Below are 25438 nucleotides of genomic sequence, written 5' to 3' on the forward strand. Positions count from 1 at the left end.
TACCATCTGGCATCATGTGTGATATCAGTGCTCCTAATCCATATGCACTAGCGTCACAAGCCAATATGATAGGCAACTGAGGTTCAAAGTGAGTAAGGACAGTTGAGGATGGCAACTGCCTTTTTGCATTCTCAAAAGCTGCTTGGCAACAGCACCATTATAGGTTTGATGATGGTAGGCAAGTTCTCGATAAATTTCCCATAATATGTCAGTAAGGATAGGAACGCTCTAAGCTCTGTGGTATTCTTTGGCTGTGGAGCACTTGCTATGGCCTCCACTTTCTCTAGTACTGGGTGTAACCCATCTCTGTCTATTTGTGTCCGAGGTATGTTACACTTGGTTGACAGAAGGCACATTTCTCTGTTTACCCTAATACCTCTGTCTTGTGGCCGTTCTAAGACCTGTCCCACATCTTCCCAGTGTTGGCTTTCTGTTTCCCCTGTGATCGGAATGTCATCTAGATAACAGACAACACTTGGAAGACTCTGTAGCACCTGATCCATAATACGCTGGAATATTGCAGGTGAACTTGCTACTCCATATGGCAACCTGTTCAGTCGATAGAGACCTTTTGGTGTATTTATGGTAAGGTACTGCTTCGATTTCTCGTCTAACTCAACCTGTTGGTAGGCTTGTGTTAGGTCTTAGCTTGGTAAAATATTTTCCACCTGCTAATTTAGCAAACAAGTCTTGCGTCTTCGGTAGTGGGTATTTGTCTATCTCTAACCATGGGTTTATGGTGACCTTATAATCCCCACAAATCCTAACTTCCCCATTGGTTTTTGGGATGCACACAATGGGCGTCGCCCACTCCACTGTACTCTACAGGAGTCAACACACCTTTCTCTTCCAGCTTTGTGAGCTGCTGCTCAACGCATAAGGTACTGATCTGGCCTCACAAAATTTTGGAGTTGCATTGTCAACTACCTGTAATTTTGCTTTTACTTCCGAGACCACCCCTCTGTCCCTATCAAATATTTGGGAGTATTTCTCATACATCTCAGTCAGCGGAGCTGTTACTGGTACATAGTTCACTCTAGACCAGTCTAGATGTAGGTACTGAATCCAGTTCCTACCGATCAGTGTTGGACCTTTTCCCTTTGACACTAATAATGTTAGCTGTTCTGTTTGGTTTCCACACTGTACTCTCACTTGGAATTTCCCTACCAGTGGAACTGGCTCTGAAGAATAAGTTTTCAAGCTAACCTCACAAGGCTGCAGCTTACACTTCCCAAATCTCTGTTTGTACAGTTTCTCTGCGATTATACTCATGGTTTGCACCTGTATCTACTTCTATTTTAATCTTGACACCATTGCATCTTACCATTACCATGTATGGTTTCACATACTCACTGTCACCTTTCACTACAAACAGTCCAAATTCCTTTTAAGTCCCTGGAGTGTCTGTGGATGCAGGCTGACGGTTTGCATTAATGGGTACGTCTACGATGTAGTCTGGGTCTGGGGGCTGTCCCGGCACTGCTGGGTAAAGTTCAGTCTCTCCTGGAGGCTGACCCAGCACCTCTGGGTACATTTCAGTCTCTCCTTCACGTGCTGACTGGTACCTCACCTCCGTCGCACTTGATCCCACATTGGCTGGTTCCCTCGCTATGTAGCGGGTCTCTCTCTCTGCCGCATTGGCTTTATTGAATGCCTGCGGTCTGTTGGAGCTGCCGCCCTGGCTCGCTGTCTCCCTCGCTGGTGCAGTATTGCAAGCTCGCTCGAGATGTTCTTTCTTGTTATATGCTCTGCACTGGAAATCTTTGTACTTGCATGATACAGCTGGATGTTCCTCGCCAAGGCATCTGTAGCACGGAGTCTCTCTTTTTCCTGTCCTGCGCCTTCTCGGCAATCCCGCATGCACCTGCATTCGCTTTGTGTCTATTCACACTGTCTGTTCTCAGCGGAGTTTGCTGGAACGTTCTCAAACTTGTAGTTGTGCACTCGAAATTATTCACAATGGCCATCAATAGCTCTTGCCAAGTTCAACTGTTCTCCGTATGCAGCACTTAACAGCTTAGCTCGTAGCTTTTTCGGTGCTACCAAGTCAGTCAGTAACGAGAAAGTGTTTGCACCCACCACTGATAGGAAAACGGTCTGTCGTTTCTCCTCTTCAATTCCGTTTGCTTCTACAAATTGTGCAAAACGTTCTTTGGATGTGCTGAAGCTTTCGTTCGCCTCATTGAAACACAATCCCGACTCACTGCTGAAAACCGCCATGCTTAGTTGACCACGCTGCTAGCTAGTTGTGTGACTTTTCGCTAGCTTCATCTCCCGTTCTCTCAACATTTTCTCTCCGCTTCCACAGGGGAAAAAACAACAACAACAAAAACGTGGTAAACGAATCCACACCTCGTCGCCAGTTTGTTGTGTCCTTGCGGGCCCAGCATTCAAAAATAAGGATTGCCGGAGACAGAAATACGATTTATAAAGAACTCAAGAGATTTATTAACTCCCGCTTCATGTGAACTTGGGCACACTCTGATCTGGAGCTATGCTGAGAGGGCGGGGTTTTATACTGTGGTGTGACACTTCCAGCAGCCTGAGGCTCATTGGATATGTAGTACAATATGTCTACCACGCTCTATAGACCCTTTTACAGCTTACGTCATCAAAAGTATGCGCGCGCATTTAGACAACGGAAGTGAAACGCTACCCCCTAGTCTCCCATTCATTCAGGGATTCAGACGAGGAAGAGGAGATGACAGAGTTTATTCAGAAGTATAAGCAGCATCAAAATGTGCGGTTGTTGTGTGTTTGGCTGTACGAATCGCTACTCTACCAACAGCGGAGTGTAGTTTTACCCAGTCCCGACGGGATCACGGCCATTTCAGAGCCACCGGAGGCGCCTCCCTGTGGCTGCAAGCCATCAAACGTATTGATGAAAACTGGACTGAGGACCCGATCCAGATGCCGGCGTTTGCAGCGGCCATGTTCTCTCAGGTACGTTATCCATCTACTCTGTGGTTTCACTGGCATGCCTGGTTTAGATGGAGACTAATATCTACAGTAACCGATAAGCAGCGTTAGCCGCTATTATCTGGCTAATGTGGTGTGTCTGGCTAGTTACTGGTGAGGCGTCACTAGACTCACAGAATCCTGGTTTTGGGCCCTCTGTGTTTAAGTACACAAAACAAAGTCAGAACCCCGAGGCAAAGGTGGAAAGGTCAGAATAATTAGGCCTAACACTTCCTAATGGTTTTAGAATTACTTTTTCCCCTCTTTCATTTCATGCTATTCAGTGCACTTTGGAGCTTGCAGCTGCTGGCGCTGAGAAAATGGGGCTGTATTACAAATATTTACTGTCTTAAGGTTAAAGTGAAGATAGGGATGTCTAAGATAGGATTTTTCTCCAGTTGGTATTAAGCAAATCATAACCTAATATCTAATCGTAACCAAACAGTTAAGATAGGATCTGCAAGTTAGGAATGTCCTGTAATATGGCCTCTGATCAGTATTTCTGTTCATTAATTTAGCTGTTTTATGTTAAGGTACCATAGGAAAAGGAGACGAGATGAAAGGGTTTACACTCCACCAACCCAGCCTGCTCCTTCTGAAACTCCAGGACAAGTCAGCAGCATGGATCACTGTCCTGGTGAGGACATATTTCTGTTGTGCAATCGACCAATTTGTTGTGAGCTTGTGCCAGCATATCCTAACTGTTGGCTTTTCTGTTAAAGCTGAAGAGGACGTCCCAGTCCCAAGGACAGAATATGATGATCTGAACCTGAGGTACCCTCAGCTTCAGAAGGACTATGTCAACCTGCAGCAGGAGTGTGAAAAACTACGGGCTGAAAATGAGAAGCTTAAAGAGGAGCTGCAAAACTCTACGTTTTCCTATGCCACTATTAAGTTCAACATGGGACAACTGGTTTTTTTTCACAGGACTTACCTCCATTATCTTTGACTGGCTGTGTGCAAAAATAACAGACAGTGTAGGAAGAATTAGCCAAAACCTCTTTCTACAGGATCATCTATTGCTTGTGCTAATGAAATTAAGGCTGGGCCTAACTAATACTGATTTGGCCTATAGGTTTAAGGTATCAAAAACCACCTTATCAAATATTTGTTGGAGCTGGATACCTGCCATTGTCATAGTCCTCAAGCCACTCATTAAATGGCCAAGTAAGGGAGCTATTCTAAAGAAGATGCCTAAAATCTTAATGCGAAACTTTAAAAGATGCCGGTGCAGAATAGATTGCACAGAGATTTTCATTGCTAGACCCAGTAATCCGACCACCAGGGCCCAGACATGGTCAAATTATAAACACACCAACACCATTAAATATTTGATTGGCATCACTCCAGCTGGAGCAATCTCATTTCTGTCCCCTGGTTGGGGTGGGCGGGTTTCTGACAAGCAGATAACAAAGGAATCCGGGTTTTTGGAACTTTTGGAACATAACGATGAGATTCTGGCAGATAGGGGATTTCTAATACAAGATGAACTTGCAGCTTATGGTGCCACCCTTCGTATACCTCATTTCACAAAAGGAAAAAGCAACTCTCTGCACAGGAGGTGGACTCATCGAGACAACTGTCTGGTGTAAGGATACATGTGGAACAAGTAATTGGGCAATGGAAGAACTTTAAGATTTTGCAGACAGTAATTCCAGTGTCACAGGTTAACTTTCTCGATGATGTTGTGATAGTGTATGGCGCTCTCACAAACCTCTGCAAAAGTGTTGTTCCCAAAAAATCTAAAAAATTAGTGAATTCTATCATTGATATGTTGCCATTTCACAAACAGCGCCGTGTATTGTCAGAACGTGTACATTGTTTTTGTTTTCCTCTCAAAATAATTTAGAACTGTAACTATTAATTGAGAGCTGTTATTAAATATACATTGTGACAACACCTTGATCTGAGTCATTTATAAGAAAATTTTTGGAAATTCTCTGCTTTTAGCCTCTTAAATGTGAATATTTCTCTGTTTTATTCCCTCCTCTGTGACAGTAAACTGAATCTTTGTGTTGTGCACAAAACAAGACTTGGGATTTCAGGACACAGAACTCAGAGCCTATGTCACGGTATTTTACATTTTGTACGTGACCACACACAACATAGTTGTAAGCATCCAGTGACTTGTATGCCCGCAACTTCTCTCTTGTGTATACGCTCGGTTTCTCCACCAGATATATATATACACTACCGTTCAAAAGTTTGGGATCACATTGAAATGTCCATATTTTTGAAGGAAAAGCACTGTACTGTTCAATGAAGATAACTTTAAACTAGTCTTAACTTTAAAGAAATACACTCTATACATTGCTAATGTGGTAAATGACTATTCTAGCTGCAAATGTCTGGTTTTTGGTGCAATATCTACATAGGTGTATAGAGGCCCATTTCAAGCAACTATCACTCCAGTGTTCTAATGGTACAATGTGTTTGCTCATTGGCTCAGAAGGCTAATTGATGATTAGAAAACCCTTGTGCAATCATGTTCACACATCTGAAAACAGTTTAGCTCGTTACAGAAGCTACAAAACTGACCTTCCTTTGAGCAGATTGAGTTTCTGGAGCATCACATTTGTGGGGTCAATTAAACGCTCAAAATGGCCAGAAAAAGAGAACTTTCATCTGAAACTCGACAGTCTATTCTTGTTCTTAGAAATGAAGGCTATTCCATGTGAGAAATTGCTAAGAAATTGAAGATTTCCTACACCGGTGTGTACTACTCCCTTCAGAGGACAGCACAAACAGGCTCTAACCAGAGTAGAAAAAGAAGTGGGAGGCCGCGTTGCACAACTGAGCAAGAAGATAAGTACATTAGAGTCTCTAGTTTGAGAAACAGACGCCCCACAGGTCCCCAACTGGCATCTTCATTAAATAGTACCCGCAAAACACCAGTGTCAACATCTACAGTGAAGAGGCGGCTGCGGGATTCTGGGCTTCAGGGCAGAGTGGCAAAGAAAAAGCCATATCTGAGACTGACCAATAAAAGAAAAAGATTAAGATGGGCAAAAGAACACAGACATTGGACAGAGGAAGACTGGAAAAAAGTGTTGTGGACGGATGAATCCAAGTTTGAGGTGTTTGGATCACAAAGAAGAACGTTTGTGAGACGCAGAACAAATGAAAAGATGCTGGAAGAATGCCTGACGCCATCTGTTAAGCATGGTGGAGGTAATGTGATGGTCTGGGGTTGCTTTGGTGCTGGTAAGGTGGGAGATTTGTACAGGGTAAAAGGGATTCTGAATAAGGAAGGCTATCACTCCATTTTGCAACGCCATGCCATACCCAGTGGACAGCGCTTGATTGGAGCCAATTTCATCCTACAACAGGACAATGACCCTAAACACACCTCCAAATTGTGCAAGAACTATTTAGAGCAGAAGCAGGCAGCTGGTATTCTATCGGTAATGGAGTGGCCAGCGCAGTCACCAGATCTGAACCCCATTGAGCTGTTGTGGGAGCAGCTTGACCGTATGGTACGCAAGAAGTGCCCATCCAACCAATCCAACTTGTGGGAGCTGCTTCTGGAAGCGTGGGGTGCAATTTCTCCAGATTACCTCAACAAATTAACAGCTAGAATGCCAAAGGTCTGCAATGCTGTAATTGCTGCAAATGGAGGATTCTTTGACGAAAGCAAAGTTTGATGTAAAAAAAATCTTATTTCAAATACAAATCATTATTTCTAACCTTGTCAATGTCTTGACTCTATTTTCTATTCATTTCACAACATATGGTGGTGAATAAGTGTGGCTTTTCATGGAAAACACAAAATTGTTTGGGTGATCCCAAACTTTTGAACGGTAGTGTATATATATATATATATATATATATATATATATATATATATATATATATATATATATATATATATGGCCACTGGATATTAGGCCCCTTAGTAACGTCTTCCACCCACTCGCTAATACTACACGGATCTGGAAGTCAGTTGCCGCTCGCCAAAGTTAATTTATTCAGGTAACTTTCGCGATCTTTTGTCGTTAATCCCCTCGCATAGTTTGACAAACTAGCTAACTCCGCCATACTTCCGTTGCCTAAATGCGCGCGCATCCACACCTACGTCGTCACTGTTTACAAACAGTAAAAGGGTCTATTCTTGTGTTATTAACAAAAATACACGTCTTAATACACAACACTAGCTAATGGCTAAGCTACGTGCTATCTCTGGATAGCTGAAACACAAGGGCGCTGGTGAACCGTTAAAGGTGCATTGCACTGATTTTGGTGCCATTGGGTTTTATTGGGGTTAACATATTGATGGTTTGTAGTTCAACTACATTGTGTTTGAACTGGTTTTAGTTATTAAAATATACATGTTAAATAAATTAGTATTGATGAGTCACAGGATTCAATTGTAAATTCAATGTATATCCTTAGCTATTGGCTCTACATGAAGGTATTCTGCATGAAGGAAAGAAGTTAAGGACATGTCTTGTTAGAAAAAGAAAGAACAGAATAACTGACTATTCTGCGCTACTTGTGTAGACTGATTTTTGAACTGCCAGATAGAATGTGGATCAGTGACGGCAAGCCCAGCCCAGCCCAGCCCAGTGAGATTGTGGATGGTCGTGGAAGCGGTGTGGCCTACCGTAGGATCTGTCCACAGAAGACGTCTGACCAGCTCCTTCATCCACTCAGACACCAGATGAGACCACGTACACACTACTAGATCTACCCGGGTAGTACTAGTAGTCAACACACACGGCACACACACGAGAACACTGAACCGAACTCTCGGAACTCACCTGCAGGGGCATCTGAGAGGCGGGTTCCACTCGGGGGACTTAGTCTCATTTTAAGGTCCATATTGAAGAGCTCTAAACTGCAGTGCTGCCTATGTTTTGTAAATCGGGAATTGCTCAGGTTTATTGCTAAGGGCCAGTAAAACTGTCAACTGTTCAACTTCATCCCAACTCCCCTCGCGAGTCATTCAAGACATGCCACACCTGTACCCAGGTAGATGCTGGTGTCTCTGTTTAGACCACTACTGTCACTGGCTACAGCCTAGAGGCACTACACACACATACACACACACACACACACATTAGATAGATGATAGACAGACAGACCAACAGACACATACATAACAGGAAGATAGGTAGACGGATAAATAGATAGACAAAATACTGGCAAATGTCCTCACTGTGAACTAACTAAAGGCAACAAGCGGTGTTGAAAAAAGGAGAGCAGAGAGGGCGTTCATTTCTGGGTTGTTTTAGTATCTGAAAATAAAGCATTAGAATCAGAGACACTTTGTCATTTCACTTCATGCACTTGCGTACGTGAAATGAGACGACACATTTCCCCCAGCCCTCACCAGTGCAACACAAAGACAAAAACGCATCTTCAGAAACTACAACAACACACACACCCGAACTAACACATACATATCTGTTATTTCTGCACACATCGACAGTGCTGCATTTGATTTGGTGCTGTTCTATTGTGCTGGGATCGATTGGTGATGCCTGCGGGCTCTGGGTTGTTTGATCGGGTCTGCCTGTGATGCTGTCAGTCTAAATAAAGAATGCAACGTAGCGATTGTGTCGAGTGACAGCGCTGTGTCCTGACGTGATTTCTAAACACAATATTGGCGACGAGGATGGCTGATATCTCTCTCCCACCACCTGCCCCCTTCCTGGCATTACCTGGCGAGCCTCCGGTACCATGGACTCGCTGGCTACATAGTTTTGAAAATTACATCATCGCCTCAGGGCTCGGCGACGTGAGCCAGGCTAGGGAGACGGCTCTGTTGCTACACTGCTTGGGAGCAGAGGGTCATCGTGTGCTCGGGACTCTGGGGAACGTCACAAGCTTTGACGAAGCTGTGGGACTTATGAGCACCCATTTCGCTGCTCCACAGAGTGCCCTCCTTCGGCGATTTATATTCCGTCAGCGACACCAACTGCCTGGTGAGTCTGTGCAGCAGTATGTAGCTAATTTGCGAGGGCTAGCTAGCTCATGCAAGTTTGGCGCGCTTCAGGACGAGATGGTTCGCGACCAGCTAATCGAACACACCAACAACGCAAACGTGCGTGAGACTCTCCTGCTGGAAAACGACGATCTGCTGCTGTCCAGAGCAATTACCATCGCACTACAGGTTGAGGGAGCAGCTGAGTGTGCTGCTATGCTAAATACACAGCAAGTGGCCACCTCCAGTCAAGCTGCCAACGACTCCTCCCTCTACTCACGGCTGCCCCTCGGGACGCAACCCAGCCAGAGCGAGGCGGGCGCCGACTCCACTGGGGACGTCTTGCAACTGCAACGACGGCGTTCTCGGCCCCGCCCTCAACAGTCCTGTGGTAACTGTGGGTCTCGGTCTCATGTTTCAAGGGCTCAGAACTGCCCTGCCCGTGGCCAGACATGCCGTAGCTGCGGTAAGCAAAATAACTTTGCCAACGTCTGTCGATCTTCCCCGGCTGGGTCAGAGGGCCACACCCCCCAGTCTTCAACCGCCGTCATTCATAAGGTGAGCTCTGGGCCAGTGTCATTCAAATCATGCATAGTCAACATTAATGATGTGTGCATTCCCCTGCTGTTGGACACCGGTGCAGGTGTGTCTCTCCTGAATGTTGATAGCTACAGTCAATTTTTCAGATCACTGCCACTGTCCGCACCCTCAGCTGTTCTCTGTGGGTATGGTGACTCCAAAATTGATCTGGTTGGCTCTCTCCAAGTGACTGTCCGCTATGGAACCAAGCTAGTGCCCAATGCAGTTTTTCATGTGGCACGCCGTGGGGCCAACCTCCTGGGCCTGGACCTGTTCTCCGCTCTGGGGTTCTCCCTCTTAGACACAAGGGGGGCAGCAATCCTGACTGTTGCCACGCCTTGGCAGCAGAAGTGGCCATCGCTGTTTATGGGGCTGGGCTGCCTCTCCGCCTTCGCCCATCAACCTCTCCTCAACCCTGCTGTGAAACCTGTCATCAAACCACTGCTCTGCATCCCGTTGGCTCTCCGTGATGGGGTCTCCGCCGAGCTGCAACTACTGCTGGAAGCTGGCATCATTGAACCGGTGGACGCGTCACCCTGGGTCTCAAACCTCGTGGTGGCTAAGAAGAAGTCGGGAGGCCTGCGTGTCTGCGTCGATCTACATGCAGTAAATAAGGCAGTGGTCCCTGATAAGTATCCACTACCCACCTCAGAAGAACTCACTGCTCAGTTCTACGGCTCTGAGGTGTTCTGCAAGCTCGACCTCAGACAGGGGTACTTACAGGTGCCCCTCCACCCCAGCAGCCGAAACCTCACAGCCTTTGTGACACATGCAGGAGTGTTTCGCTACACCAGGAAGCCTTTCGGTCTCAGCTCCGCCCCTAGCTGCTACCAGAAAATCATGGTCTCCGTGCTGGCTGGCATACTGGGCGTGGCCATTTATCTGGACGATATAGTGGTACACGGGCCCACCAGTGAAATCCACGACAAGCGCCTCAACATGGTCTTCGCAGCCCTGTCCAAGCACAAGCTAACTCAATGCTGAGAAATGTGTCCTCTCTGTGCCAGCCATCGAGTTCGTGGGGTTCCGGCTGTCAGCGAGCGGTGTAACTCCACTACAATCCAACGTGGACGCCATTCAGGCCATCCCTGAGCCCAGCTCGGCCGCCCAGGTCGCCTCCTTCCTGGGTATGACAAGTTACTACCTGAGGTTTCTTCCCCAGTACTCTACGACCACAGTCCCCTGCGCCAGCTGCTGCGTAAGGACGAGCCATGGGTGTGGTCAAAGGCATGCAGTGACGCTGTGCGTGATCTCAAGACTCAACTGACTTCGCCACCAGTGTTGGCTCACTTCGACATCTCCAGCTCCACCTTTGTGACATGTGACGCATCAGCCACAGCAATAGGGGCTGTGCTGTCTCAAACCCAGAACGGTGTGGAGAAGCCCATCGCCTTCGCCTCCCGTGCCCTCAACCTGACCGAGCAGCGGTACTCCGTGGGTGAGCGTGAGGCGTTAGCCTGTATCTGGGCTTGTGAAAGTTGGCACCTCTACCTCTATGGCCGCTCCTTCACCCTCAGGACAGATCACCAGGCCCTGACAGCGCTGCTGTCCACATCTGGGACAGGCCACAAACCCCTGAGGTTGCACCGCTGGTCTGACCACCTCCGCCAGTACAACTTCAGCCTGCAGTTCACCCCAGGCAGAGACAATGTTGTCACCGACCTGCTCTCTCACTCTGTCTCCACCCCAGCTCCACAGACGGACACTGACTGTGTGGAAAAGGACATTGTCCAAATGCTACACACACCCCTCCAGGCCACTGTCTCTCTGCAGGAGCTGAGGGCAGCCTCCGAACAGGACCCTGTCCTCTCCCAGCTCCACACCTACATCCAGAACGGCTGGCCTCACAAGGTCCCAGAGGAGCTGGCTGCGTTCGCCCGAGTCAGACAGGAGCTCTCCTGCTGGAACGACACCTGCATGGCACGTGGGTTTTGCACAGTGGTCCCAGCTGCTCTCCATGTGCGTGTTTTGAATATGGCGCATGAAGGCCACCTGGGCATTGTGAAACTGAAACAGCACTGCCGAGACCTGGTGTGGTGGTCGGAGATAGACAGAGATATTGAGGCTCTGGTGAAGGACTGTTCTGCCTGCCTTGTGAGTGGCAAGACTTGGCCACCAGGCTCCCCCACCCCTGCAACCTCTCGCCTGGCCCTCTCAGCCCTGGGAACACCTGCAGTTGGACATCTGTGGTGAGATCCATGGAGTTCCCCACCACCAACGCTTCATGGTGGTCGCCTACGATCTACACTCAACATGGTCTGAACTCACCACTTCCGGCACTGTGACCTCACAGGTCATCATCGACTTCCTGGACTCTCTCTTCTCTCGCTGGGGCCTCCCAAAGACCATCACTACTGACAACGGTCCTCAACTGGTCTCTGCTGAGTTCACTGCTTATCTCGAAAGCAAGGGCATCCGTCATATACGCACTGTGTACTACCATCCCCAGGCCAATGGCGGCGTTGAACGTTCTCATCAGTCACTGAAGAACGGCCTCAGAGCACACATGGCCCAAGGGTGCTCTTTCACGCAGGCCATCCGTCACACTCTGCTGCACTATCGGGCCACACAGCACTCGACCACAGGCGTCTCCCCAGCCTCTCTCTCAGTCACTCGTCAGCAGACACGGCTGAAGCAACGGTTTGACCAGTCAAAATGAATCAGCGTGCCAGACATCAATGTGTCAGACTGGGTCAGGGTCCGCAGGCCCCACAGAGACAATAAAATGGCTTCATACTGGTCCTCTCATCTCCAAGTCACCCGTCAGCTGGGCCCAGCCACTTACCTCCTCAGCGATGGCACTCGGTGGCACTCCAGTCGTCTACGGAAGGTGTCAGCTCCGCCACACACAGCTGGTGACACAACCTTAGCCATTCCCTCAGCATGGCGAGACGCCCCGGGGCTTCATGCAGCTCCTACACGGGCCCCAGACATTCCTGGGCCTCAGCTTCCCCTGCCTTCTCCCTCCCCACCTCAGCCTGCCCAGCCTCAGGCCGCCTCGCGACCTGTTCGCACACGTTTACGCCCTGGCCACCTAGAGGACTTTGTGTCAACCTTTCATGTTTGAAATCCTGCTAGGGGGGAGGGTGTTATGTCTGCTGCAATTAGTTAATGATAGCATCGTTCTATTTCACCTTGATTGATGTGTGATGCACATAGTTCTGTTCTTGTTAAATCCTGCCGGGGGGGGGGGTGTTACGTCTGCACACATTGACAGTGCTGCATTTGATTTGGTGCTGTTCTATTGTGCTGGGATCGATTGGTGATACCAGCGGGCTCTGGGTTGTTTGATCGGGTCTGCCTGTGACGCTGTGTCAGTCTGAATAAACAATACAACGCAGAGGTTGTGTCGAGTGACAGCGCTGTGTCCTGACGTGATTTCTAAACACAATAATAACTAAACTAAACACACACAAAAATATCACTGTCCTAGCAGAACGAACGCCAGCCAGGATGACTGTGGGAACTACCGGTCTGCATGGGCTAGCAGTTAGCTTAGCCTGCCCCACTTCCCTGTCCTGTCAGACCGCCCTCAGTGGTGCCTCTTCGGGCGCAACTCCAGCCAGGGGCCGTGGTCCTTGGGCCCACAGAGGGCCGGATCATGACGTTAATGGGCCCTAGGCCTCGCCTCCGTTTTGGGCCACCTACCGCCACCCCCCACCAACATAAAAAGTAAATGCAATACAACAGACAGCTGGCAAATACGGACGGAGCACACACAGAGTGCAATAACATAATTAATTAATTACAGGCAAGTTAAATAAGTATCATTCATTATAATTAAATAAGTATATATAAGTATTCAATAAGCTACAGTTAATACCACATAATGCCCGGAAGGTTGCTTGTGTGAGGGAATATTAGGCTACCGAGTGCTGCAGTCTTGATTTAATACGTCCTCCTTTGGCATTCAGCCTCTGCTTCTTCTTGTTTTCCTTTTTTATGCTTTGCTGCACCTGACTGCAGTCTGCGTGGATGCTGTTTCTCTGCTGTAACTTCCATTAACAGTACACTTCAAGTTAAATGCAAATGCGGTATGGCATTCTGGGAGATGCCATACCGGATTTAGAGTTCTTAGAGTTAGATTGAACGATACCACGGTTTCATTTGCGTTATTTCTTTTTATGGCAAAATAATTATTCGTGATTGATAGACACATATTTATTTGGCGTGTGTCATAGGAATTGTTGATATGTTAAAAAATGCTACTAATAAAATAATAATAATTTTAAAATATATTATATTTCCCCCCTTCCCCCCATAATTTTGGGCCCCCTCGGAAATTTGGGCCCTAGGCCTGGGCCTTGTTGGCCTATGCAGACATCCGGACGCAGCAGACCAAGCTCTCTCAGCTGATCCAACGCTAGCTCTCCCATCCAGACACCCCCGACACACCTCCCCATACTCCACACGATGACGCTAAAAACACAGTCAAGGCTAGGTGAGGCCGCCGCCAGATCACCCTCGGTGTTATCGGAACTGCCGGTCTGCATGGGCTAGCAGTTAGCCTAGCCTGCCCTGTTTCTGCGTCCTGTCAGACCGCCCTCGGTGTTTCCTCCTTGAGCACAGCTCCAGGCAGGACGCAGCAGGCCAAGCCTCCCAGCCGATTCAGCACCAGCTCTCCCAGCCATCAAACGAAGACAAACTTAGACACAGACGTGGATAAAGACACTGCATGGACGGTACTGGGTGAGGCCGCCGCAAACGTGAATTTACGCCACCATCTTCCCACATCAGTACTGCAAACGTGAATTTGTGCCGCCATCTTCCCACACCGGAAGCCTAGTGTGGGCTTATAAAGGGATAGCTCAGTTTCTGGGGTTTTCCCTGTGAATTCTACTTTCATGGTCAGACAAGCTGATGGGTTCCTTTTTCATGTGTGTGTGGCATGTTGAAGGTAAACTGAATGGTGAGTTGAGCTCATTTGCTGGATGTCAACCAGAATCATTAGCAGCTCCTCTCAAAAGGAGCCGGATGTGCCTTCTCCAAAGCCAATTCTCAATACGTTTTACCTGCTAATTTACTGTCAACAGTTTTTTCTTCACCCGCGTTTCACAAGTATATGCGAAATCCTAGAAATTAGATGATAGTTTAGAACTGTTTTCCCATAATATGCACATCCTCCTTCTTCTGTGGCGGGGGAAGCTGGTGAATGAAGACCCCGTCTGAACATTAAATATCAAACACCAACAGGCATTTTTTCTTTTGAAACTATTTCTGTTGTTTCTTTAATCTGAAAATGTTTCAAAGCTCCACGTGTACTTTTAACACATTTAACGTGCTTAAACATATGAAGACATCAGCTGATAAGCCATAGAAGTCATGTAATACATGCTGTCTAAAACACAGCAGCCGGGAGAAGAAGAAGAAGAAGAAGAAGAAGAAGAAGAAGAAGAAGAAGAAGAGGGAGATAAGGTCGCACATTCACAGCAGATGCACAGCACCGTCTCATGTGCGCTATTCACAAACTCTGTGATAGGTCAATTTCTCTGAATGAGGTCGCAGATGCTATAAAGTGTCTAAAAGTTAATAAGTCTCCTGGTACAGATGGCCTTACTGCCGAACTTTATAAGCAGTTCTCTGACAGCTTAGCCCCATTTCTTGTGGAAGTCTTTAAGGAAAGTATTGATAGGGGTGCGCTCCCTCCCACTTTATCTCAAGGCCTAATCACCCTGATTCCCAAACCTAGAAAGGACCCCTTATTCTTAGATAATTGGCGACCAATTTCCTTATTGAACAACGATTACAAGATACTAGCGCTGATTCTTCCTAATAGAGTAAAACCTGTTTTAGATACTGTTATTGATGAGTGTCAGTCCGGGTTTATGCAGAATCGTCATATTTCAAATAACATAAGACTAATCTTAGATATAATAGACTACCCAGAATTTGTGCAGGATGAGAGTTTTATTCTTCTTTTGGATTTTTATAAGGCCTTTGACTCCTTAGAACATGATTTTATTATTACTGCTTTGAAGAAATTTGGTTTTGGTCAATCCTTTTGCAATGCAGTTCATACTTTATATTTCAATAGTAATAGTTCCATAAAACTTGTTAGTGGTACTTCCCCAAGATTTTCTTTGAGACGTGGAGTGAGGCAGGGGTGCCCCCTTTCAGTGTATGTTTCTTCTTTCTGTACAACTCCTTAATTTACATATTAAACTCAGTTCATTAAAGGGTATGGTCGTAGCTGACAGAGAAATATTTATAAGTCAACTGGCAGATGACACGGCTCTCTTTCTCAGAGATGCCTCGCAAGTTTCTGTCGCTATCAACAGTATCCAGTCCTTCTCGAAAGCCTCTGGACTTTTCCTTAATCTTAATAAATGTGAACTTTTGCCTGTTACAGACTGTTTGGTGACCTCAATTCATGGGATTCCTGTGAAAGACTCTGTAACATACCTCGGTATTCAAATCACTAAAGATAGGCAATCCAGAAGCTCTGTAAACTTCAGCCCTATTATAGAAAAGTCCCAAAAAATCTTTAATCACTGGCTGCAGAGAGACTTGTCTCTAAGGGGTAGAGTTCTGCTTTCGAAGGCAGAAGGAATCTCTCGTCTAACCTATGCTGCTCAGTCCTTACATGTCGATAACACAATCTGCAAATCAATTGATAAAATGTTAAACAATTTTTTATGGAAAAACAAAACCCACTATTTACAAAAATCTGTTACTTTAAGCGCGTATGACAAAGGTGGTTTGAATGTTATTGATTTTGGTGCACTCAACAATACCTTCAAGATAAACTGGATAAAAAAATATTTGAAAAATCCCACATCTATCTGGAATTTCATTTCACATCATGTGTTCTCAAACTTAGGCGGCCTTAATTTCCTGCTGCTCTGTAATTATAGCATTCCAAAAATACCTCTGAAACTTTCTCACTTCCATCAACAGGTCCTTTTAGCGTGGGCATTGATATACAAACACAATTTCTCTCCACAGAATTGTTTCATCTGGAACAACTGTAATATTGTTTATAAGAACAAAACATTGTTTTTGGACAGATGGTTGAACAATGGTCTTGTTTTAGTTGGTCAATTGTTCAAAAAAGATGGGCTGCTATATAATTACTCTGAATTCCTAATGAGATTTAATGTACCAGTAACGCCTAGAGAGTTTTCGGTGGTATTTGACGCTATCCCTTCTGGTTTGTGCATGTTATTCAGGTCCTCTGGCAGCTCTCCTCTCATATCATTCAACCCTCCTGATGTGTCACAGTCTCCTCTTGGTACTGTCTGCTTCTCATCGTGTAAACTTCTGAACTCCAGAATAAGAGCCATGTTTCAGGATAGCCTAGTTTCCGTCCCACCAGCAACACTTTTTTGGAACAACTTTGTGAATGATGTTGAATGGAAGAAAGTTTGGTCGTTACCACAAAGATGTTTTTTAACAAACAAAGTCAAAGAGATTTCATTTAAATTGCTACACAAATTCTACCCTGCAAAACAATAGTTATCAAAGATTAAAAATGATATAGATGTTGAATGTTCTTTTTGCCAAATGCCTCCTGAAACACGTGTCCACTTATTCTGGTCATGTCAGTTCACTTATCAATTCTGGAGAGACTTCCACAAGTTTATCGCTGATTTTGTCTTTTCTGATGTTCACCTTTACTATAAGAATGTTATTTTTGGTTTTCATAATTTTAATCACAAAGATGGTGATGCGTTCTTTTTTATAAATATGCTTTTATTTTTAGCCAAGTTTCATATACATAAATGTAAATTCTCCAACAGAACGCCTCAACTCTTTGCACTTAGAAAAGAAGTTGAACAATATTTAAGGGCAATCTCTACTTTAAAAAACACAAAGGCTTTAAAAACTATCAACATTTGCAAATCTCTGAATCTGTTTACATAAAATATGATCTCACCTTTATTTACTTATTTTTTTTCTGTTATTTATTTTTTATAATTTACTTTCTCTTTTGTGTCTTTATTGTTTTTTTATCTTCAATCCATTGTTTTTGTGGTGTCTCGTGTGTCTATTTTGCTCTGTTTGAATGTATTTGAAGTATCAATAAAGAAAGAAAAAAAAAGAAAAAAAATTTGCGTTATTCACAATAATCTGCCACAAGAGATTCAGAACATCTCATAAAATACTCACAATATGTTCAGATTACAATCACAACACAAAATAAAATGCAACCTAGAGTGAACTAGAACAGAGTATGATAAACAAGAGTCACGTCAAGCCAGACTTTATTTATATAGCACGTTTCATAGTTGAATGATCAATAAATAAATAAATACATAACACATTCATACACATTAATTAAATAAACAATAAATAAATAAATAACATGTTCACACATTAAATAAATAAATAGATAGATAGATAAAATAAAGTGAAACATGAGCAAATACAATACCATGACAAACTAATAAATATTAAGAGATAAATAAATCAATAGACAGTGTGACACGTGTCCTACATGAGGACGACTGGTAAAATAAGAGTAGTTACACGATCAACGTGTGATGATTCACAATTCACAAGTCTGAAAGCTCATGAGATATACATTATACACTGCACATTGTGCAACGTAGTGTCGCCCAGCAGCGCTGAGACTCAGATACGTAGTACATGAAGTACTTCAAACGTAGACCCATCAAGACTGTCTTGGTGGGTCTACGTTAAACTGTTGCAGTACACAGGCGGACGTACTGCTGCTGTACTTACTGTGTGTCTCACAGTACATGTAGCTTCAATATGAAGCCCTGCTTTGATTCATATGTAAACATCACATGCCGGACATGCCGGGCTGCTCCACCTTCTCGTCTCTCTCGTGTCTTCATGTATTTTAGAAGCCTCGTGGTACATTCAGCTGCCAGTCATTCCTGCTTACAAGGAAAACACTCCAAAGAAGGTTTTCCCTGGGTCGTCGTCCAGGTTGGGCAGTAGCCTGGGCTCCGTGACCGTCCTGATCCTGTCTTCCTTCATCAGGCTGAACACGGCTCCCATGTACACGGCACTGAACCAGTTGCCCCCGCTGTCCGGGCCGCTGTCCGGGCCGCTGCTGGGCCTCTGCTCGCAGGCTGTGCGTATGGAATGCAGGATGGTCTCGTAATTATTCGGATCGCTGATCCCAAAGGATTTGGACCACCGCTTCACGATGTGGCTCAGGTGGACCTCCTGCTTCGCCACGCCCTCATCGTGCGAGTTGCAGCTGACCTGGAAGGAGGCCTGGCTGTACACAAAGTACAGGCCGTCCTGGGGGATCACGATCTCGTTGTTGACAAGTTTAAGATGTCCTTGTGAGTGGAACTGGTTTACGTCCCTTTTCCACTCCGCTGAGTCTTTGAAGGACGCATTATATTCACCTATTGAAAGAAGACAGTGAAGAATAAGTGGCAGACTAAGCACACAGACTGAGGACGTATCATCTTACAACAACTAAGAAGAAGAACTTCAAATATGAACCGCTCCGATAAAACGAATGGTGAGACGCACGCCATCTTATCTGTCTCGATTTGCTCAAAACCACGTTCACATTTCATTTCCTGAAGTGGTTTTCATCTTCTGTGTCAGACGAGTTCCTGTGTCTGGGTTCATTTAAAAACAGAAGTGTTGTCCAGTCTGCCCTTACCTTCAACATGAATGGCGGCCCTGATATTCCCAGAGATCTGTCTCAACATGTGGCGGAGATCTGGAAAGAAGAGGAGACGGGTTTACCATGTGCTACCTGGCAGTCGCTTCCACACAGCAAACCATGTGAGCTTGTGGTGTGACCAGTCTGAATCCGTATCAGAGGATGAAACCAGGACTTCTTTTAAAAACGGTGTAATGGTGAGGTGAGGAAAAGGGGAAGAGTGCTTACCTCCATCTTGCTCAGTATGACTCTGCTCCTGCACAGGAAAGGAGAAAGAAAGAATGGTTAGTGTAAAGGAATGCCAGACCACCTGGACATGAAGTCTCTGAAGGCTTCATGGATGCTTCATGGATGCTTCATGGCACGCTGTCGTCAGGGTTACATGGTATTTACCTTGGCATGCCAGCTGAAGAAGACGGCTCCGGCAACACACAGTGCCATGGCCACCAGGGCTGCAGCCAGCCTGCGGCGGTGGCGGCTGCTGGGTGTGGACGGCTGCTGTGATGGCTTCACGTCCTGCTGCTCGCTGGTGTCTACGTCCAGCAACACTTCATGGTGTCCTTCCATTGTTGTAAATAGTGTTCCTGTTGCTTCGTCAGGAGAGCAAACCGTATCTAGCACACGCTTGGAGCTCGCCGTTTATCTCAGGGTGTCGTGCTGTGTCAAAATAAGGGTGTCACACACACAGCAAGTCACACAGCCCGCTGAAGAAGTGCTTCCTTGGTTGTGTGTCTGCTCTGCTGATGTGTGTGAGCAGCCTTTTAAAAGGGCTTCTCTCTGACAGGGAAACTCCGCTGATGTCACTCAGAGAGAAGTTGCTAAAGAAGGAAATCCAGAGTCTGGGTGGTTGGAGCTACCGAGAGAGCCCACACTCTCCCCACCTGCACACAAGCACACACATGCAGCCATGTGCATGCACAGACGCCTCCAGCAGCTTCACACACACACACACACGCACACACACACACACGCACACACACACACACACGCACACACACACACACACACGCACACACACACACACGCACACACACACACACACACACACACACGCACACACACGCACACACACGCACACAAAAATGTCCAATACCTCTTTTTCTCTATACACACACACACACACAGACACACACACACACGCAAAAATGTCCAATACCTCTTTTTTTCTATACACTCACACACACAGACACACACACACACGCAAAAATGTCCAATACCGCTTTTTCTGTATACACACACACACACACGCAAAAATGTCCAATACCGCTTTTTCTCTATACACACACACGCACACACACACACACACACACACACCCACGCAAAAATGTCCAATACCTCTTTTTCTCTATACACACACACAGATGAGGGGATTCGCTTGATGTTTACTTTTTCCCCAGTGTGCTTTCCTTTTACTTTCCAAGTGTGTAGCAGGAACTTCCTGTTGTGTGGTGGCTCATTTGTTCTTCTATAACAAGCACACTAAATGATACTGTGCACACTTTCTTTCTCCTGCGTGACGTGAGAAATGTACATTTCGGTATTTCTGGGTCAAATGGTCATACACGCGGGCCCTGTGGTTGAGACTGCATTGCATTGTGGGAACAGCCCTTATAGCTGTTTATTACTCTGTGTGAAGTATGTGTTGTGCTGTCATCACTACATGTAGCTGTCCATATGTATGATTAGTGTCATCATCACCTATACATATTTTATATTATATATAATATATATAATATTGTAGCGAATTCAGGGGGCAGCCCAGCCGGACCGTCACAGCCGGGACGCGAACTCGGGTTTCCTGCACCGCGGGCGAGAATGTTAACCAGTCGACTAAAGGGTCCGACCCGTTAGCCAAGGGCTAGCGAGCCTATTTATCCGTGATCGTTACAATATATGTATGATCTATATTATCTGACCCCTTATTGTTTGCTAGAAGCTCTGCTAATATATTTTCTTAGTCATTTAATTACATCATATCTCAACCACCCCATAAATGACATCATAAAAAATAAAGTAGCAACACAGATGAGCAACAGTGACAAATTACCTCAATTCTTCAACAACCACACCGTGTAGAAGACACCCAGTCAGTCAGAAGACACAGTCAGGCAGAAGAGAGTCAGTCAGAAGAGACAGTCAGTCAGAAGACAGCCAGACAGAAGACACAGTCGGAAGAACTGGCAGAAGAGTCTGTCAGTTCTGCCGTTGGGGTCTTTGTTGGATCGCGCTTCATCTGGAACCTCCCCCTTGACCTGTCCGCCCTGGGTGACTCTATCAGGAGCCAAGCTCCAGATGGCATAGCTCTTGGGGTCATTGGTACACGCAAGCTTCTCCACCACAGCAAGGTGGTGATCCAGGAGAAGAGACATACATATACGTTCTGTAGAGATCAGGGTGCTCTCCGTGGAGTGGAATGGAAGAACACCAGACAAGAATCTTCATACCTCAGCTGTGGTTTTGTTACCGGCTCCACACCTAGGGGATATCCGGTACGGCAGCAAATGATACACAGGCTAAATAGCACTGTGGATCTGTGAATCAAAAAGAGAGGCACGATGAAAATAACGTTGTCACTCAAGCTCATGTCAGTTTATTTCTGGTCTCAACAGTTAAATATATTGTAGTGAATTCAGGGGGCCACCTCTCCGCATTGTACCTCTACTACTACTTTTGGCTGCTCCCGTTAGGGGTCGCCATAGCGGATCATCCATTTCCATTACTTCCTGTCTTCTGTGTCTTACTCAGTCACACTAGCCACCTGCATGTCCTCCCTCACCACATCCATAAACCTCCTCTTTGGCCTTCCTCTTTGCCTCTTTCCTGGCAGTTCCATATTCGGCATCCTTCTCCCAATTTACCGAGCATCTCTCCTCCACACATGTCCAAACCATCTCAATCTTGCCTCTCTTGCTTTGTCTCCAAACCATCCAACTTGAGTGGTCCCTCTAATATAATCATTCCTAATCCTGTCCTTCTTCATCACTCCGAATGAAAATCTTAGCATCTTCAACTCTGCCACCTCCTGTCTTTTCGTCAGTGCAACTGTCTCCAAACCATATAACATAGCTGGTCTCACAACCATCCTGTAAACCTTCCCTTTAACTCTTGCTGGTACCCTTCTGTCGCAAATCACTCCTGACACTCTTCTCCACCCACTCCACCCTGCCTGCACTCTCTTCTTCACCTCTCTATTGCATCCCCGTCACTTTGGACAGTTGACCCCAAGTATTTAAACTCATATGCCTTCGTCACCTCCACTCCTTGCATCCAGACCATTCCACTGTCCTCCCTCTCATTCATGCATAGGTATTTTGTCTTGCTCCTACTGACTTTCATTCCTCTTCTCTCCAGTGCATACCTCCACCTCTCCAGGCTCTCCTCAACCTGCACCCTACTCTTGCTAGGCTCACAATGTCATCCGCGAACATCATCATCGATGGAGACTCCTGCCTGATATCTTGTCCGTCAACCTGTCCATCACTATTGCAAACAAGAAAGGGCTCAGAGCCGATCCTTGATGTAATCCCACCTCCACCTTGAACCCATCTGTCATTCCAACCGCACGCCTCACCATTGTCACACTTCCCTCATACATATCCTGCACCACTCCTACATACTTCTCTGCCACTCCCGACTTCCTCATACAATACCACACCTCCTCCCTCGGCACCCTGTCGTATGCTTTCTCTAAATCTACAAAGACACAATGCAACTCCTTCTGGCCTTCTCTATACTTCTCCATCAACATTCTCAAAGCAAACATTTCATCTGTGGTGCTCTTTCGTGGCATGAAACCATACTGCTGCTCGCTGATCATCACCTCTCCTCTTAACCTAGCTTCTATTACTCTTTCCCAAATCTTCATGCTGTGGCTGATCAACTTTATATGTCTGTAGTTACTACAGTTCTGCATATCGCCCTTGTTCTTGAAAATCGGTACCAGTATGCTTCTTCTCCACTCCTCATGCATCCTCTCACTTTCCAAGATTGTGTTAAACAATCTAGTTAAAAACTCCACTGCCATCTCTCCTCAACACCTCCATGCCTCCACAGGTATGTCATCAGGACCAACTGCCTTTCCAGTCTTCATCCTCTTCATAGCTGCCCTCACTTCCTCCTTGCTAATCCACTGAACTTCCTGATTCACTATCCCTACATCATCCAACCTTCTCTCTCTCTCGTTTTCTTCATTCATCAGCCCCTCAAAGTACTCCTTCCACCTTCTCAGTGCACCCCCCTTGCTTGTCAGCACATTTCCATCTCTATCCTTGATCGCCCTAACTTGCTGCACATCTTTCCCAGCTCGGTCCCTCTGTCTAGCCAATCGGTACAAGTCCTTTTCTCCCTCCTTAGTGTCTAACCTGTCATACAACTCACCATATGCCTTTTCTTTTGCCTTTGCCACCTCTCTCTTTGCTTTACGCTGCATCTCCTTGTACTCCTGTCTACTTTCTTCATCTCTCTGATTATCCCACTTCTTCTTTGCCAACCTCTACCTCTGTATACTTTGCTGTACTTTCTCATTCCACCACCAAGTCTCCTTGTCTTCCTTCCTCTGTCCTGATGACACACCAAGTACCTTCCTAGCTGTCTCCCTCACTATTTCTGCAGTGGTTGCCCAGCCATCCGGCAACTCTTCACTACCATCCAGTGCCTGTCTTAACTCCTGCCTGAACTCCACACCACAGTCTTCCTTCTTCAACTTCCATTTGATCTTCGGCTGTGTCTTCACTCGCTTCCTCTTCTTGGTCTCCAAAGTCATCCTACAGACCACCATCCGATACTGCCTAGCTACGTTCTCCCCTTTCACCACCTTGCAGTCTCTAATCCCTTTTAGATCGTGCCTTCTACATAAGATATAGTCCACCTGTGTGCACTTTCCTCACTCTTGCACATCACCGTGTTCCTCCCTCTTCTTGAAATATGTATTCACCACAGCCATTTTCATCCTCCTCTCCACATTGTACCATATTCATCAAAAGTAAAATAAATACAAAATAAAAAGTAACAATTTGTAAAATCAATTTGTTTTTTCTCATCACTCAAACATCAACATAGGCGAGTGTCAAAATAGCACTTTCACAACAACAGAAATAATTAGCCTATTACAGCATCTGAACCATGTATCTATATCCACCTGCACAACTCTTTTATCCCATACACAGGCTTCAATAGGAGAGATCAGTGTGACGTCACAACAACAAACAACCTTCTTCCGGGTGGCTAGCTTCGCGGAGTGCAATGTTTACACAAACAGAAGGCAGAGTCGAAACGCATCTTTAGCAAGGGGTCTGTGAGGTTTGTCCCATGTGTGTATGAAATAAAGAGCATAATAAAGTAATTTTGAGTGCAGATTAAATTAAACTGTTGTTTTTGTGTTCATTTTATCTTCAACTTGCTGTGAATAACGTGTGTAAACATCAATACAAAAGTTTGTTAGATTATAATCTCTAGCCTAGCTAACGTTATTTGTGTTGGAGCCTAGTCCAACAGCGGGACATTCAGCTCACACCGGTCTCGAGGCATAATATGCCTATGTCCCGTCTCGAGACATATCTCTCGAGACATTTGTCCACCTCTGGACGTTTTGCTCCTAACGGACATTTGGGACATTTTTGGATCGCCTAGCTGAATGAGAAGGTAAGGAAGTGTTCGCGACTAATCAATTAATAATTCTGTTGAAACAAAAATAAAGTAGTAGGCCCAGCTATAGAGAGCTGGGTGTTTCATGAACAATATTATCTTGTAGCGAATTCGGGGGACAACGCAACCACAGGAACTGCCGCGGCCGGGAAACAAACCCGTGTCGCCCGCACCGCAGGAGACGTCGCTAACCGCTCGACTGAAAGGTCAGACCCGCCGGCCAGCGGCCAGCGTGTCTTCTTATCCATACACGTTACAATACGTTGTTTTCATTAGTAATGACGCGACCGGGGATTTACGTTACTTTGACTGATGTAAAATGTAGCTAACGTTAGCTAGCGGGTGAAACGGATACACAATCTCCCACTACACAACGGCAACAATGTTCATTCTTACCTGTAATAAAATGTCTCCCACAGATCCGGTCATGAATGGATGGTTTCCGTCCTCCTCCCAGTTCAGCACCAGCAAGTCCTCCTGGCAACGTCACTAATTTTGTAACGTTAGCGGTGCTCTTCGTCCGTTTTACTCTCCGTACCCACAGACTACGCTGGGTAGATTCAGATTTATCTGATGGAAAACGGAAAAAGCCAAAACACGTGTTTGCCGGGGTACATTTGGCATTACAGCCCCACACACAGCAGCACGATTTCGGCATTTTGACAATTAATTTGTCTGTTCAACTAGTGCTAGCTAACCGTTATGTACGTTAGCTACTAGGCACTACCCAGCTACCA

The 25438-nt window shown here is 45.8% G+C and overlaps 1 protein-coding gene across 1 annotated transcript; it reads right to left on the minus strand.

Moving 5' to 3' along the window:
• Positions 1-17811: 17811 nt before the first annotated feature.
• LOC130129099 (tumor necrosis factor-like) lies at positions 17812-19770 on the minus strand. Its single transcript, XM_056298899.1, has 4 exons — positions 19452-19770; positions 19287-19314; positions 19056-19115; positions 17812-18789 (listed from the first exon to the last, which is right to left on the minus strand). Exons 1-4 carry the CDS (start codon positions 19623-19625, stop codon positions 18311-18313), a joined length of 741 nt encoding a protein of 246 aa, XP_056154874.1. The 5' UTR covers positions 19626-19770; the 3' UTR covers positions 17812-18310.
• Between the last annotated feature and the right edge of the window lie 5668 nt (positions 19771-25438).

Source organism: Lampris incognitus, chromosome 18, assembly GCF_029633865.1.
Source record: "Lampris incognitus isolate fLamInc1 chromosome 18, fLamInc1.hap2, whole genome shotgun sequence".
Classification (NCBI taxonomy): Eukaryota; Metazoa; Chordata; class Actinopteri; order Lampriformes; family Lampridae; genus Lampris; species Lampris incognitus.